Below are 17,279 nucleotides of genomic sequence, written 5' to 3'. Positions count from 1 at the left end.
ATTTTGTATGCATCAGTTGTTGTTGCATCTAAAAGCTGAATTTGTAGTATGTTTTGAGGCTACAATTCAGATTAATTGGTTGTGGAACTTTAATTCAGGGCTTGGAATTGTCGACAGTATCGCTTGGCCGCTGAAAATGTATTGTGATAACTCCGCAGCAATATTTTTGTAAGAACGACAAGTACTCTAAGGGTGCTAATCATATGGAATTGAAGTACTTTGTCGTGAAGGAAGAAGTTCAGAAACAAAGAGTGTCAATAAAATAAATTAGCACAAACCTTATGATAGTTGACCCTTTGAATAAGGGACTACCGCCCAAGACATTATAGAACATGTTGAAAGTATGAGCATTATTGTTATTGATGATTATTAAGTGTAATTTATCTTATGCATTTTAGTGACACTCTGAGCTCAATTATGATATGTTTCTGATTACCTGTTCTCTATGTTTGCATGCATGTTTGCATTAGAGTAATGTTAACAGGTTTTGTCTTGAATGAAAGACATTATGTTGGACCAATTATGAACTCCTAACTAATGGTCATATTAAGGAGAAAACTAATTTGTAGTACATGGAAGGGACTATGTCGATTAGATGATGTACGACCGTCATGACTCGAATTGGTCCATATTCTTAATCATGAAATTATGATGTACCCAATGTATATAACAATTTAGTCATTTTTAATGCGCATTATGTTAGTTAATCTATTTATTTATTTATTTAGTTCATAATGTTTATTAATGTCACATGAGCCAAGTGGGAGAATGTAAGAATTAATGTCTCATGTGAGAGGCATGTGACTTATGTAGGAACTAATAAGTAAATAATTAACGATTAAGGGCTAAATTATAACTGAGCTTAATAGGAGAAGTTTCTAGAGCTAACTGCTATTTGATGGGAGTAATGGTTATAAAAGGGGGTTAATACCCACTAACGTGAAATAAGGTCCCCTTCCTGACCAGAAAAATGTTCTCTCTCACTCATAGCCATCACTAACGGAGAGAGACAGAAAAGAAAAATCAAAGGAAGTGAAATCTTATTTATCTCATTTTTCAAGGAAATCAAAGTACACCGAAGAGAAGTTCTTATGGAGAAAGGTACAAATTTTCCTACGGACAAAAGTACAAGTCTTCTTATGGAGAAATGTACACTCTTATCTATTGCTTGTAAGAATTATAGGTTTCAAGATTCTGTTGGTTTTCTATAATTGATAGTTTAGAAAACCCTTTAAGAATTTTTACATTAAATTGATGTTTTATATCCAGCAGTTTATAGTAATCTGTGTTCAATACTCCATTTTTATCTTTATCGGTTGCCTAATTTATTTTCTATAGAAAGTTTGCCGAAGCACACTATTCAATTTAAGCAAAGGAAGACAAATCCTTTATTTCCAATTTGTAATCAGGGACCTGAAACCATAAATCAATTATATTACTTTGTCTTGGTTTTAGAATATTGTGTGTTTAACGTTTACAACAAGCCAGGATTGAAAAATATGCACTCCCTATTTCTATTTTGTTTGACATTTAGGGAGTATTTGGTAGGATATTTTTGTTTTTCATAAGTTTAAAGTTAGACTAATTACATTTTTGCCATATTATAATTGGTTAAATGTACCAATTATAATGATTGGTAATGTGGCAACTAGAAATATAGCATGTTGCAGTAAAAAAATTGTTGTCATGCTGGGTAACGGTGGAGATGATAATGGAACCTACACCCCTGCCATTCCAACAACCTTCATTAAACCACTAGATCAAGTTTATTTGCTAGTTATATATACATTCTCTAACATATTCTTTATGACATATTTTATTATTAATTAAAATTGATTTAAAAGTACAAAATCAAGAGGGAGACATGCATGTTAAGGTGACGCAATGAGTCAAGATTTTACGACAATTTTATCTCCATGCACTAATCTATATTGGAGTTGGAGGCAGTGCCAAATGCCAAATGGTAAGACAACCAGCAAGTGGGCAAGCAAATTAACATCTCAGACGTTGACTGGTCAGGCCATGTAGAAAATAGCTAAGATACATATATATATATAACAGATGGGTAATTTATATTCGTCATTAACAATAGACACTTTTTTTTTATAATAGTTTATGATTCATTGATGCCGCAGAACCAAAATTGGCATCATTAACCTATGCCAACCAACAAAAACATGAGCAGGAGGTAGTGGAGGGAAAGGAGGAAAGGATAAGAGAAGCTAAAATATTAATTAGCAATTCCTATTTATAGAGAAGAAGGGGGGAAGGGGAGACACAAAGGGTTTCTTCTTTTTCTCTATCAAAAAAAAAAAAAGTGACAATAATCCAACAACAATATCATCAAGCCGGAGAAGGAAAATGAAGATGTTTGGAATGTGTGGTGGTAGCGACGATGATAATCACAGAGATGATGAAGACAAAAGCCCGATTGGGGCAAGAGAAGATGGCAGCCAATACAGCCTCACAGGAGTTCTTCTTCCGTCTCTCGGGGCCACAGCTATTCGCAATGGCAGCGGTAGACCAAAGTTTCGCCAATACATTGTCTCACCATATAATCGTCATTACAAGTAAGATTTAATGATCAATATTTTGCTATATATTCTCCCCATCCCATCTCTTTGTTAGTGAATAAACTTCATTTCATTTGTTCTGCATGTTTTAATCCACTAAGATCGACCTAGTGGTAAAGAGTTACAAACTCCTAGGCTCAAACCTTGTTTGTCATTGTATAACCACATTTTTTTACTGGGAGTGTTTTAGTCCTTGTTTAGCAAGCAATTTTTTTTTCTTTGATACAATTGTTTTTTATTATTTTCAATAGCTAGCTTTCTGAAGAAAAAAACTACCTAAAAAAATCATTTCTTCAAACAAAAACAATTTTAGTAATCAGTAAGAAAAGATTTATCCAAAAAGCTATGAATTGGTTGTTTTAGTTGAATTTAAATAGAAAAACAAATTTTTAAATATAAACTTAACATGTTGAACTTCTTTGATATGAATTAAATAAGAGTTTATTTAGAATACACTATCATATAAAGATTTTTTTACATTGGCATCTAATTATGAATAATCATGTAGGGTAAAATAGTTATTATTGAATTCTAAGATGATGAGATTAGAGGAGTTTCTTACATGTATAAATGGTGGTACTATTCATTAGGATCGATCAAATAAATAACAAGTTATGATTTTTCCTAGTTAGATTTTATATCAGTTATGATTTCTGGCATTTCAATTGAAAATTGAAATTAGTAAATAATGATTCTTATTCTTTGAGAGTCAGAAAAAACTTTATACAAAATAGTTCCTATGAACCAACTAATAGAATTCTCAACTGAAATACAAGAAATCATATCATGATATGAAATAATCTAAGTACCTAACTAACAGAAATCATTACTTGTTATTTATTTGATCCTAATATACTATTTATAATGATATATATGTAATGATAATTGATATTGCAGACTATGGAACACGTTTCTTCTGATATTGGTTTTCTACACTGCTTGGATGTGTCCATTTGAATTTGGTTTCCTTGAGAAATCAAATATTGCAGTGGCTATAACGGACAATGTTGTAAATGTGTTTTTTGCCATCGACATCGTGCTCACATTCTTCGTTGCCTACCTTGATAAGTCAACATATTTGCTAGTTGATGACCACAAACTCATTGCTTTGAGATATGCTAAATCCTGGTTGATCTTGGATGTCATTGCAACCATACCTTATGAAGTTGTTATTTTAATTTTGCCACCTTCTCTTCAGATATATAGTTACTTCAATTTTCTTCGCCTTTGGCGCCTCCATCGAGTGAGTGCCATGTTTGCAAGGTAATGTCAAAACTCAAACTTTTCCTTCTCATATTTCAATTGTAGACTTCCTACACATACTTCCAAGTACGAGAAAACTATTCTCAATTGTGTGTACCTTTTTAAGGCAACAAATTAAACTCATATACAGGCTAAAACTTTATTATTTGACATTGTTTTTTCTACACTCATTGAAAAGTCTATTGTGTGGTCTTTCTCTATGGGGGAATTAGTATTCCACACTATTCTGAGTCATGGTTTTTTATTACGATTGCGGTCACACTTGTAATTGCATTCCAATTAGCAAAATTTGAATAAATCAATGCTACTGCAAATGTGACTGCAAAGACCATATAATGCAATTTAAGCTCCTGTTTGGGGTTTACACCCCATATATACCCATGTAAATGAGATAAATTGAGAAGTTAATCATGGTGGGATATGTGATATATAAAAGAAAAGAGAGATCGATGATAAATTATTACATTATCCCAAATCATGGGAAATCAATCAATCTTTACATGACACAACCATATTTTCAATTTACAAAAAATAGTTAATAGCATGTCGTGAAAATTGATTGGAATCATATGGTCCTATATACGTAATAATTTCTCGAGATAGATACGAATATAAAGTGACTGTGCTAAAAGGAATGTAAAAGAATCAGTAATATTAGATCCTAAGTGATTTGACATTTTAAAAAAAAAAGTAAAAACAATTGTGTAAAGAAAAGTGATGTATAACAGTAAAATCATATTGGATTGAGTCAGGGTGATTTTGTTTACATTCTACCTTCATGTGTCAGATTAGAAAAGGACAGGAACTATAACTACTTTTTGGTGCGTTGTTGCAAGCTTACATGTGTAAGTACTTACTTATATTCAAGTGAATTTCTTGGTAGAGTTATGGCCTTGGTAACATAAAACAACCTATCTTATTAGTCATGATGTCATGCCATTGTAGGTTACTTTATTCTCAGTGCATGCTGCTGCATGCTTTTTCTATTTTCTTGCTGCACGGGATAATCCAGAATCTACATGGCTTGGACTTGTTCCTGATGCCATTGACCAGAATCTATGGGGAAAGTATGTAGTAGCAATATATTGGTCCATAGTGACCCTTGTATCAGTTGGTTATGGTGATCTACATCCTGTAAATACAAAAGAAATGGTATTTGACATTTTTTATATGCTCTTTAATCTTGGACTCACCTCATATCTGATAGGCAACATGACCAATATGGTAGTCCACTGGACAGAAAGAACTAAGAGATATGTAAGTATATCGTGTTCACCACCCTTTATTTATAGTTAAGCCTTATAAGCAAGGTTTTAAAATATGGTCTGCGATCGTGATTTCGGTTGCAATGTCGAGATTTTTAAAAGTCTTTGCAACCACAATGCGAACAAATTGTAATCTTATCGGATGAAATTTCCCACAATACCAATGATCATGACGAAACCATGACCACAATATAAAAAAACCTTGCTTTATAGGAAAGAATGAAAAGAGAATTTCGAGTCTCAAAACATTATGCAGTTCATATTTTATTTTTATTTTTATAGAGGTTCATTGATTATATAGTTTTAATTGAAAGTGTTTCTTTCGTTGTCGCACATTAGAGAGACACTGTCCAATCTGCCTCAAATTTTGCCCATAGGAACCACCTGCCAAATCGTTTGCAAGAACAAATATTTGCTCATTTGCTTATGAAGTACAGAACTGATTTAGAAGGACTACAACAGCAAGAGATCATTGATTCTCTTCCAAAAGCCATTCATTCTAGCATCTCACACTACCTATTCTTTTCACTTGTTGACAAAGTGTACTTGTTTCATGGAGTATCAAATGACCTACTTTTTCAACTGGTAATACTTTTGTATTTGCTATAACCTTTACCCTATTATGTTAAAAGAAGAAAACCTTTTTTGGTTAAACAAAATCTGAAACATGGAGAAGATTTATTTTAAAATAAGACTTGTGATCTATATAATTTAGTTTGTAATTGAGAAACCTCTTGTTAGAGAGACCAATAATGTTAAATAGAGAGGATTTTTGGAATAATTTTTTGTATTTTAGCTTCTAGTCATTCTTTTTATTTTGAATGAATAGATTTTTTTTATGTGACTATGCTTAAATATCAAAATTTGAAGGTCACAGAGATGAAGGCTGAGTATTTTCCTCCGAAGGATGATGTGATTTTGCAAAATGAAGCACCAACAGACTTCTATATATTCGTTACAGGAGCTGCAGTAAGATATTATATTCCTCTTTATTTTTATTTACAATTATATTGTATTGTATCGCGCATGCACACACAAATCCTTGAGTAGTATTTAAAATAACTATTTCTGCCAAGAATTGGTTGCATACGTTGTAATTTGTCAAATAAATTTAACATTGTTTGAGATTTCCAAATTTCTAAGATTCAAATATAGATGTTTAATGTAAAAGAGAAACAAAAACAGAAAAATAAAGGATAGTAAAAATATTGCAATTGAAACTAAGAAAGTTTAAAGTGCAACTTAGACATTATTTCATGATTGTCCTTTTAATGTATATGAAATAAGTAATTTCTTGAATGTCCTTTCTCCAATTAATAACAGATTTCAAAGAAAAACATGACAAACTAACTTTCATGTTCTTATGATAACAGGATCTTATCGTTCATAAGAATGGAATAGAGCAGGCAAGTTTGTTTAGTTTAATATTTTCTTAATGACCATTTCTTTCTTTTATGTGATGTCATTGGATTGTCCACTTAAATGACTTGATTCTATGACTAACAAAACATGCATGCAACTATATCAGGTTGTTGGCGAGGCAAAGTCTGGAGATGTAGTTGGGGAAATAGGAGTGTTATGCTATAGGCCACAATTGTTTACGGTTCGAACCAAGCGGTTGAGCCAGATCTTGCGTTTGAGTCGAACCTCATTTCTGAATCTTTCTCATTCAAATGTTGAAGATGGAACAATGATCATGAACAATTTTCTTCAAGTATATATAAAACTTTGAGATCTTTTGATTTTTTCTATAAATTATTCTGCTTTTTTTAGTTTTGTATTCACACTCATTTACTTAAAGAACAATTTGTTTTTTTTTTCCCTTAGTTTTATACACATTATTTAGTTTGTCAATTTTATTTCAAATGTTAGAATCTTTTGGTTTTAATTCCTTATATTTAGATGGTCAATGGCAAAGACCGTAGGATCAAGCTATTAGGACTCTTATACACCCCTCCCTAAATTTTCCTATTGAAGACCATAATTTGATAACTTTTCATTTTTAGTGGAGACATAAGCTATTAAATCTCAACTTCATCATCTATTTTTAACATGTTGTTAGGGTGTATTCTAAGCAAGGATACACTTGACCTTTCAGTTATTTGCTACTTGGCATATGCATTTGTTGAGATTCGCAGAGGTGCACCTTAAAAAGACTAAAAGAATATAAATTTGAAAAATAGTTCTAGAAAACATTTTGTTGATGGTTAAGTATTACATTAGAAGATCATGATTTCAATTTCTTTTTACATGACTATTGACTAGTATTATGGAATAAGAAATTTTATTGTGTTGTATGGGGCACAACTCCGATGTGTGAAAGTGAAATTGTATGAATGCCATTAGAATGACAAATCTTCTTTCGAAGCCAACAAAATAATTGTTTCCCATGGAGGAGATTGTCTATGTTATTTTGATATGTTTAATTCTTTGGTGTAGAATTTACATGAATCAGAGGATCCACTGATGAAAGAAATTTTGGCAGAAACAGAAGCAATGTTAGCCAGAGGAAAAATGGATTTGCCTATTAGTTTATTGTTTGCAGCTAGCAGAGGTGATGATATATTGTTGCATCAACTGCTAAAGAAGGGTTCAGATCCAAATGAACCAGATAAGGATGGAAAGACAGCATTGGTTAGGAAATATTATTTCCTTTAGAATGATCACATACACGTATGTTTATACTTTATACATATTACTATACTTGATTCTTACAACTCTACTTTCACATGCAACAGCATATTGCAGCTTCCAAAGGCAAAGACCATTGTGTAGCTTTGCTTCTAGAACATGGGGCTAATCCCAACATCAAAGGTACAATTAGTGCCTTTGGAAAGTTCAATTACTACTGGAAAAAAATAGCTTGTCAACACCTTCCAAACATTAATGCTAAAAAAAGAGGAAAAAAAAGTGATGGAAGCATTTAACATTAATATTATAATGTCACACAATGAATTTAAAAGTGGCTTTTTCTTCATTTTAAATTATCAAAAGATATTAATTTCCAATTGTAAAGCCTGTTTGACTCAAATTTTTATTCAATGTCACTAGCTTCCTTTAATACACATTTAAAACATGAAATGAATTACCTTGTCCATGTATAACGAATTCATCACTCCATTAATCTTTGTTGGAACAAATTTTACTGCTAAATTATCATTTTGTCTAGCACACCTTTTGGTTTTATTAAAAATAACTTTTTTCATGTAGGAGTTATGTATGTTAGTATTGGTATTTAGACTTATTGGTATAGTCTTTAACTGCTCTTATATATACAGACTTAGATGGAAATGTCCCGCTATGGGAAGCAATCAAGGGTGGGCATGATTCTGTGATGAAGCTTCTTATAGACAATGGTGCAGACATATCATCTGGCGATGTAGGTTCTCTTGCATGCATTTCTGTTGCGCAAAATAACTTAGAATTACTCAAGGATATTGTTCAATGTGGAGGAGACGTGACACGGTCCGCAAGCAACGGAAGCACAGCACTCCATGCTGCAGTGTGTGAAGGAAATGCTGAAATAGTGAAGTTCCTTCTAGAGCATGGAGCAGACATTGATAAGCAAGATGATAGTGGCTTGACTCCAAGGATTTTAGCAGATCAACAATGCCACGAAGAAATAATAAACATATTCAAGAAAGTTGGACAAAACAAAGCACCACATGGTATTCCTACAACGTCCTTTGTTGCAAGGTGTCAAAGTAAACCCACTATACTAGGCATTCATCAAGGAAGCAAGCCACCTAATGAAGAAGTGACATGGTTTGATAATCATCAAAGAAGAAAGATGAGCCCTTTCCACAATTCCTTTTTTGGGATAATGTCAACGGAAAATTATGGTAAATATGCATTTTATCTTTCCAATTTTAACGGTTTTTTTAACTTGCATGTAATATTTTTAAGTGGCTAAAGGAAAGAAAGTAATAATTTTTTGTATTGTATTAATCAATTACAAGAATGGTTTGGTATGGGTTAAACTATTGGCTTGTTCCTTATAGTTGTTTCCATTTTAAGTTTTAATCCTTATATAAGAAAACTATATGTTTTAGTCCTTATACCATTTTTTACTGGAGTTTATCATTGCCAATATTTTTTTATGTGGTTTTGTACCACTACAAAGTCCACTCTAATGTTCGCAACAAGGACCAAAACTTTGAGAAACATGTGAATAGGGATTAAAACTTATATTCTTCTCGTGTAGGAGCTAAAACTTGAAAGGAGACAATTTAGAGACCAAGTAAAATAGTTTAACCCTTGATATATAGAGATAGATAGACATACATATAGATATAAATCATCAACAATGTTATTTGGTACCAATGACATTTCAACAAACGATGAGAGAAACAAGCATACAAATAAAGAGATAAGTTACTTTCACATCTTTGATAAAAATAATTTTAATGCCAATGCAGTTTTCATATTTGTGTTAGAGAGGTAATTCAATTAAACTTAAATAAGGGAAACATGATTATCATGAACTCATGATTTATGAAGTTCATTTCATTTTTGAGATCAAGGCATTAAATACTACTTTTTATTTCAGCACATTGAATTTTAGTTTTGCTTTCTCTTTTAGATAAAAAAGATTCCACATCTTCATCTAAAACCAGTCACACTAGTAGGGAAGAATTACCAGCCAGAGTAACTCTTAGTTGTCCAGAGAAAGGTGAACATGGCAAAAAGCTTGTTTTTCTGCCAAAATCCCTTGAAGAATTACTACGTATTGGTGCTGAAAAGTTTGATTTCTCTCCCACCAAAATATTGAGCAAAGAAAGAGCTGAAATTGAAGACATATATGTTATAAGAGATGGTGATCTTCTTATTCTTGAATAGGACTGAACTTTGAAAATAACAGAAATATGAATTAATCGATTTCTATGGGTATACATTGTGCAGTTGTATCTTAGCTTGACACTATGCTTCTTTGTCAATTGTAAATTGCTGAATTTTTGCCTTATAAAAATGTTACTATATTTGTTTTGAAAGCATATGAGTAATATACAAATAGGTATATGTGCATCTCGATGTACATATGCCCGTAAATAATATATAATAATTATTATGAATTGAATAATTTGTAAAATAAATATATTATGAATTATTCAATCCATGATACATTTATATTACTGATTACTTAATCCGGAACTATATGGGGTGGTGTGGCATGACAGTGAGTTTGATGCGGCGTGAAGGTTTGTTGGTCACAATGATGCATGTGGTGGTGGCGGGTAGTAGTGCGATCTAGAGGTGGCATTGGGTGTGATTGCAGTGGTAGTGTATGGGTGGTTGTGTGGAGGTGGGGTGCGATGGTCATGGAGGTTTAGGGGAGAGGCATCTAGGGTTTGCTTGGGAGAGGAAGTATAAGAAGGAAATATTAAGAAATTTAGAGGTGCATCAAGCCAAAAAAGGGCCGGGGTGCATAAAGCAATAGCCAAGAAGTTGTTGAGTTAGTTTGTGAAATAAATGAGCTTATGAAATTGTTAGTCATGCATTGGCCAATAGGTTAGCAGATTTGTTTGTGGAGCCAAATAAAAATATTTAAAAAAATCTGAAAAACTTAAATATTTTAAAAGTATTCTGAAGTTGATGGGTATTATTTGTGAGAATGTACTTTTATATTATAAATTAAAATACATTTGAAAAGTAATTTTCAATTAGATACTTTTGATTTTTTTTTTCTTATCTCTTTTATATATTTCTTTCTTCTCTTTTTTAATATGTTTCATATACGGATGAAAATCAGTTATCTCATATTTCTAGTGGGACAAGAAAATGAGACAAGTAATTTTCATCCTTCATATACTACCTTTATAAGTAGCCAAAAATTCCCGTCTCAACTATATCAAATTACTTGCTTGTTATCTATATTTGATCTTCTAAACTATTTATTTCTTTCAATTCCTTTTTTTTTATTTCTATCTTTAAATTTAATTCCAATAGTTTTTTTTAAGAGAATAGGCCAATAATTAAAAAATCTTGTATCACAATTTAATTTTTTCATTATAAATTTTAAATATAATTTATATTATATATATTATTATGAATTCTAATAATTATAATAAGCTAGTATTTTAACATTTGTAGTGCATAAGATAAATTTTATTTTATATAACTAAATTTATCATAAATAAATAATTTTGAATATATATATATATATATACATATTATTTTATAATTACAATTTTTAACAAATAAATAGTTTTGAACATATAAGTTATATTTTAGATTTATGATAAAAAAATTTAAATTGTGACACATGGTTATTTTAACTATTGATAATTTTTATTAAAAAATATTAAAATTCAATTTAAAAATATAGAGTTAAATTATAAATTAAAAGTGATAAAAAAGTTAATAAAATCCTATGAACACTCTTTTCGAAGAAAAATTCCTAAAAGCACTATTATTGAAGAATAACTCCTAACAACATTCCCATTCAAGATAGTTGTTCTAATTTATATAAATAGAGGATTTATATATTAAAAAATGTTTAATAATAATGGTGGTGACTGTAATGACAACAACAATCGATAGTGATTGCAGTATAAATGACAATATATGATGGTGACAACAATAGTTGATTAATGATATGGTGGTAATCATGAAAGGTAATCCCAATTATAGTTATAATAACAAATAAGTCCTTTTAAAGATATAGGGGAGCCAAATAAGTTATCTTTATAACTAAAAGTCAACCTGATTTTTTTAAAATAAGTTCAAAGTTTTTGAAATTGGGTTAAAAAATAGAAACAAATTCAACTTCACTTTAGTTGAACATGTTTTGTTTTGAAGTTTATATTTAAAAAATAAAAAATTGAACATTTGCAACCATCCTATTGGAGCCTTAATAATTAAATTAGTTAATGTAATATTTTTTATTTAGCTAATTAAACTAAACTTTTTTTTTCTAATAAGTCTTAAACTGTTTTCAAATTGAACTATAGCTCGATTCAAAATATTCTCTTCTTACATGAGTAAGGTTGGTTGTTTCATCTTGCTTCTCTAGACCCTTCTTAATAAGAGCCTGATGAAGGTTTCCTTTTACAGCTTATTCAAATGTGCAAACACTTCAAGGTAGCATGAGTTTCAAGCATTTTAGCAAACTTACATTTTTCTGTAAAAAAAAGAAACAATCCTACATTTAATTTAAAAATTCAAGCATCTTAGCTTAAAATAATTTTTTTATTAAGCTAAACTAACTTTTTTATCTAACAAGTCTTAAATTGTTTTCAAATTGAACTATAGCTCGATTCAAATGTTCTCTTGCACGAGTAAGTTAGATCATATATATACATCTTTCTTCTCTAGACCTTATTTAATAAGAGTCTAATAGTGTAAATTTCCTTAATCTTATAACGCTTACATAACAATTCTTGCCAACATTTTTTTTCTTCTTAGAAATAACTTAAACTTGGAATATGTATCCCACATAATGACATTGAATGTGTTGAAACTGCAGAAATTTTCTGCGGCTATTAATTATTGTAAGAGGGTCATTTCATTCCTAGTTCAAGTTTTGATTAAAAAAATTGGTATGCACTAAAATTATGTTTAGAAATTAGGGCTGTGTATCATTTTGGACCAATTCAATAAACCTAAAATACTAAATTAAATCAAGTGGATTCGGTTTAATTTATATATGTAAAGAAATTAAATCAAACTAATGACGCTTAATCGTCATTAATTCAGGTCTAATTGGTTCTATGGCTCATTACTTAAACCAGTAAAGTCGAACCCCCTTTAATGTGTGCTAGTGTTGACACCCAACTTTGTCCTCGTTGATTCATTATTTGTTATTTATTTATATTTTGTTTCACTTGATCTTTTTCTTTTATAATTGCTCTGATTTCACAAATTTGAGTCATTCTACTTTTGAGCAAAAAAGAAAAGAAAGAAAGAAAGCAAAATATAGCCAGAAACTCAATTTACAATGTCTAATACAGCTTGAAAAAAGTACTACAAGCCCAAATACAAAGTTCAACAAAAGAATGAAAGAAGCGTTTTGGGCCTCAAACCAAGAATTTTCTTAATGGTTCAATCAAATTCAGAATACAACAAAAAAAAAAACAAAAGTAAAAAAAAAAGCAGCAAATTCCAACGCAAATTTTCCTCGAGACGCAAACCACCAACTCGATGTTCTGTAGATGCTAGCAATGTAAACCCTATGTTTTTCTTTTCCTTTTTTATGTACATTTGTTCATGTTGTTGCTGCTACTCTATTAAAACTAGTTGTAACTGTTTCTGGTTCTGCAACTGTCATGAATATTTTTTTCTCTCAAACGCATGACCTTTCTTTCTAATGACTTGTTTAAGCGTTTTGTGTATATTAGGCTTAGAGACACTACAAGAAAAATGACCTATACCTACAGACAAAAACTGTCACTATAAGTAAAAAATCCGTAGGTAAATGTATAATAAACTTTGTCCTACAGACGTTTCTTCCGTCAACTTTGAGGGGACGTATAATGACAGTTAATTGTCTGTCACTATAGGTTTTACCTACTATGTATAGTGTGTAGGTAAAAGTCATTAACTTCTACTTACATCTCCTAACTGTAGATAAAAGTCTTTAACATGTACCTATCATCTTCAACTATAGGTAAATGTTTAGATCTTAGAGAGAGCTTAGAACATACATAATTGAATGTGGGCAGTGCAGCAATCCAACGATCCTTCAAGCTCCAACTAGCTTTGCCAAGTTCATAATTGCCTAGGCCTTGGCTAGAGCTGACCCTCCACTATTAGAGTGACAAGACATCAAGGCCATAATCTAGTACAAGGACCATAAAGATGTCTACAATATCTTTTGCATATATACACAGAGTTAAAGTGACAAGACATCAGAATAACTTCCACATATATTTCAGTTAGACTTAATTTGATAGTTGTGCTCTTAATTTTATTGATTTATATTTATAAGAAATAAATTTAAATCTAGAAGTATTAGCTAATCGCCATTTCCCTAATCAAATTAATCAAGAACAATTTTAGACCCATATAATTAGCATTCAAAATTCAAAATTAGACTACATAAACATAAAAGGAGATTCTACTGTGTGCGCATGTTCATACATAAACATAATTACAGTTCAAATCTGTCTTTCTTTTTGAGTTTTGAAAATAATAATAAACATAAAAGGAGATTTTCCTGTCTTTCTTTAATGTCTTCTTCAAGAAGCCCCCAGAAGAAATCTTTTGTGTTAAACCTGTGTATCAGATAGGGGTTGAGAGTCAATGCAATTTTTTCCCAATTGGGAAGGGGAAGGAAGAAAAATGAAAAAGAAAAGTAAGAAAAATGCTACTCCAATGATCAAGAAATAATTTGCGGAGTAGCTTTGTCCTATTGAAATAATAATTTTACCATCAAGATTATATGATTATGGAAAGATCATCAAACTGTCAACAATCATGAGAATTTTCAAGAGTTTACCTAAGTACACTCTATCAAGCACACGGGGAACAACACAAAAAATAGTTGATTTTAGTTCCCCAACATCATCAATTAACAATTTGACATCCTACAGCCATTGAGTAAATGATGGTCATATTCCATATTCCAAATCTGAAGTTCAACTTTTGGGGGGGGGGGGGGGGGAATCAAACAAATTCAAAGTTTAATTATTACATCAAATGTTCATTTCGTAATGACAGATATACATATACTTACCCCACGCCAGAAACCAATTGAAGCACCATGCCATATGAATATCTCCTCAATGATCCTAAAAAAAGTATGTGCGAGTGGAAGGTATGATATGTATACATCCTTTTCTTAATAGGAAGTTCAAAGCTCTGAGTTTGATCCTGTGGCAGTATTAAAAATTGAATTAGGAATGGGAAACACAAAATATTCAAAGCAAAAGACATAATTAATTCCTAGAGGTCATGACTGAAATTAACCTCAGAAAAATAAATTCCAATGTATATGATTTTGTATAAATTGGTCAAACCAAACAATCCCCAAGTTTCCATTTACAAGATATCCTTATATTTTCATTTCCATTGCACAAAAAAGTTATATTCATTAATTGCTGTAACAAAGACATAAAAATGAATGCTTCCTTCTAAAGCACAAGCATTTTAGGAAAGAAAGGAGAGAATCAACAAAACTTACTCTTGAGATACTTTGTTGCATTTGGAAATGTCTTGAATAGCTGAAAAGTTTCAAAACAAATATTTGGGTGAGACTAACTGTTTACAAAAGATTGTACACAACTCTCAAATCCTTCCTAACAATTAAACTGCTATAAAACAGAGGGTTTAGATAGGAGAACCTCAGGTATCTTCTTCTCTTCTGCAAGTGCAATTGAGACCTCTGAATGACATATAATAAACTCTATAGCCCCAACACCTGTGTCATATGAATAAGAGTGTCAAAGCAATTGAAAATTATAATTTTAATTTGAAAAATGAATATTTGTACAATGAGATATTCTCCCAGTACCATGCACCATTTGAATTTACTGCATGCAGTAAACTTAAAAAAACATATCATTGTTAGAAAAGTTATCACAATTTTAGGTACGGGACAAGTTTCAGTGTAAGTTCTTTACTTGCATTATTTTAAAAGGACTTTGTTCGTAAATAAGTGGAACTCTCTGCAAAGAGTAGATATTCAATATAAGAAACAAAGCTTCAATCTAGAAATACCTTATTCTCCATTAAGCTCAATAAGGAGTACAAAAATCCAACTACCAAATAAACAATACAGTAGAAATAGAAATAACAATAGATACTCAGCACAAAAAAGAAACAAAAATCAACATATCAACATCTAAATAATACAATAGAAACCTCCAACATATAGAGTGAGCAGAAAAATTAAGATGGAAAAAACTCACAAGAAAACAAGGGAAGCAAATTCAAAAATAAAATGTACCTGCATGCTCATAATCCATTCTGCAAAATTGGCACCATAAATACCACATTTTATATCCTGCAAACCAGCAATATATGAATTAAGTTGAAATGAACAAATTGCTAGAAACTATAAATATAATCATATGCAAATATGAAATATCAAAATCATATAAAATAAGGATATCCATGTCAAAGAACCAAGCACTTGAACTCACATGACCATGGTTCTGATTCACTCTTGAGCTATTCATGCACATGCAGATAGCCACATTACCAAGAACATATGGTCATATGTCTCACATTACCATGGTTCTATTTTGAACGAAATAGCTATCTACCTCCTATCCTATTGAAACAGAATTGTTTAAAATATTTCATATGTCTCATTTAACTAGTCCTCCTCCGGTTAAACTACTTCCACTGCATTCCAACCCCATCCCTTTATCATGTACCGGGTAATAAGTCTCAACTCTTAAGTCAAACTAATGAAACTATGGACATTTAAATGGCAATATTTAAATTTGAGGAAACGATTTACATTTATAGTTGTAAATGAGTTTTCATTCAATATAACCTTTTTAATTAAATATTAAATGAGTGGGTAAAATTATTTTATATTATCAATACAAATATATTATACTAACATGAACTGAATATTATTCAACATAAGTAAAACAACTGAGTCTGTTGTAAGTATACTAAAAGTTTTAACTTCTAATTAAGTGTTTCATTTTAATTTTTCATAAATGAAAAATAAAAAATCATATACAAGTTTTAAAATAATTATTAAAAATCAATAATCATTAGATAATACTTCAATAATTAAGTTCTTTACTATTACTATGCTAAAGCATGGTTACGTTCTTTACTTGCTTTGTGTCACCACACAAACAAGAAAATTTTCTTGCTTTTTAAATTTCGTATTTTCAGTTCCACTTAAATTGCATGTCTCTCCTTTTCCTTAGCTTTCATGGAGCGTTTCTCGTTCTTCATTAACTCTCTTGTTCAATTCTTCTTCTTCTTTTTTTATGAAAATTTCTTAGATTTTTTTATTTAAATAATTAGAGGCTTCTGACAAATTCGGAATGCAAAATGATTTTAAAGGTTCAAAGGTAGCAAGCAAATATGCAAATGTGAGTAAATGTGAAAGATTTTATGGCAAGTGAGATTAAAGTTTCATAGATCGATGATTTTTTTAAAATAAATTTGTAATTTTTTGTGAAATATGATATTTTAATTGATAGTTTTATGTATAAAAGGTGAATTACACCTTTTCATTTTGAAAATTTTCCTGCGCATTACTAACATATCC

The 17,279-nt window shown here is 30.7% G+C and overlaps 1 protein-coding gene and 1 long non-coding RNA gene across 3 annotated transcripts; one reads left to right on the top strand and one right to left on the bottom strand.

Annotated features, from left to right (window-relative positions):
• The first annotated feature begins 2,328 nt into the window (after positions 1 to 2,328).
• Positions 2,329 to 10,008, top strand: LOC114392942 (potassium channel AKT1-like). The gene is made up of 12 exons (XM_028354207.1): positions 2,329 to 2,570; positions 3,471 to 3,836; positions 4,624 to 4,681; positions 4,782 to 5,093; positions 5,441 to 5,686; positions 5,972 to 6,070; positions 6,475 to 6,507; positions 6,630 to 6,815; positions 7,541 to 7,735; positions 7,840 to 7,915; positions 8,380 to 8,943; positions 9,684 to 10,008. The coding sequence occupies exons 1-12, from the start codon at positions 2,362 to 2,364 to the stop codon at positions 9,938 to 9,940; spliced, it is 2,601 nt and encodes an 866-aa protein (XP_028210008.1). The 5' UTR covers positions 2,329 to 2,361; the 3' UTR covers positions 9,941 to 10,008.
• Positions 10,009 to 14,140: 4,132 nt separating this feature from the next.
• Positions 14,141 to 16,045, bottom strand: LOC114392943. Of its 2 annotated transcripts, XR_003662428.1 has the most exons (6): positions 15,987 to 16,045; positions 15,382 to 15,458; positions 15,222 to 15,261; positions 14,775 to 14,911; positions 14,538 to 14,625; positions 14,141 to 14,313 (listed from the first exon to the last, which is right to left on the bottom strand). It is a non-coding gene; the product is annotated as an uncharacterized LOC114392943 (long non-coding RNA). The 2 variants fall into 2 exon arrangements; XR_003662429.1 differs by lacking the exon at positions 14,538 to 14,625.
• Between the last annotated feature and the right edge of the window lie 1,234 nt (positions 16,046 to 17,279).

Source organism: Glycine soja, chromosome 17, assembly GCF_004193775.1.
Source record: "Glycine soja cultivar W05 chromosome 17, ASM419377v2, whole genome shotgun sequence".
NCBI lineage: Eukaryota > Viridiplantae > Streptophyta > Magnoliopsida > Fabales > Fabaceae > Glycine > Glycine soja.
Note: the sequence above shows the minus strand (reverse complement) of the source record. Positions and strands in the feature narration are given on the sequence as shown.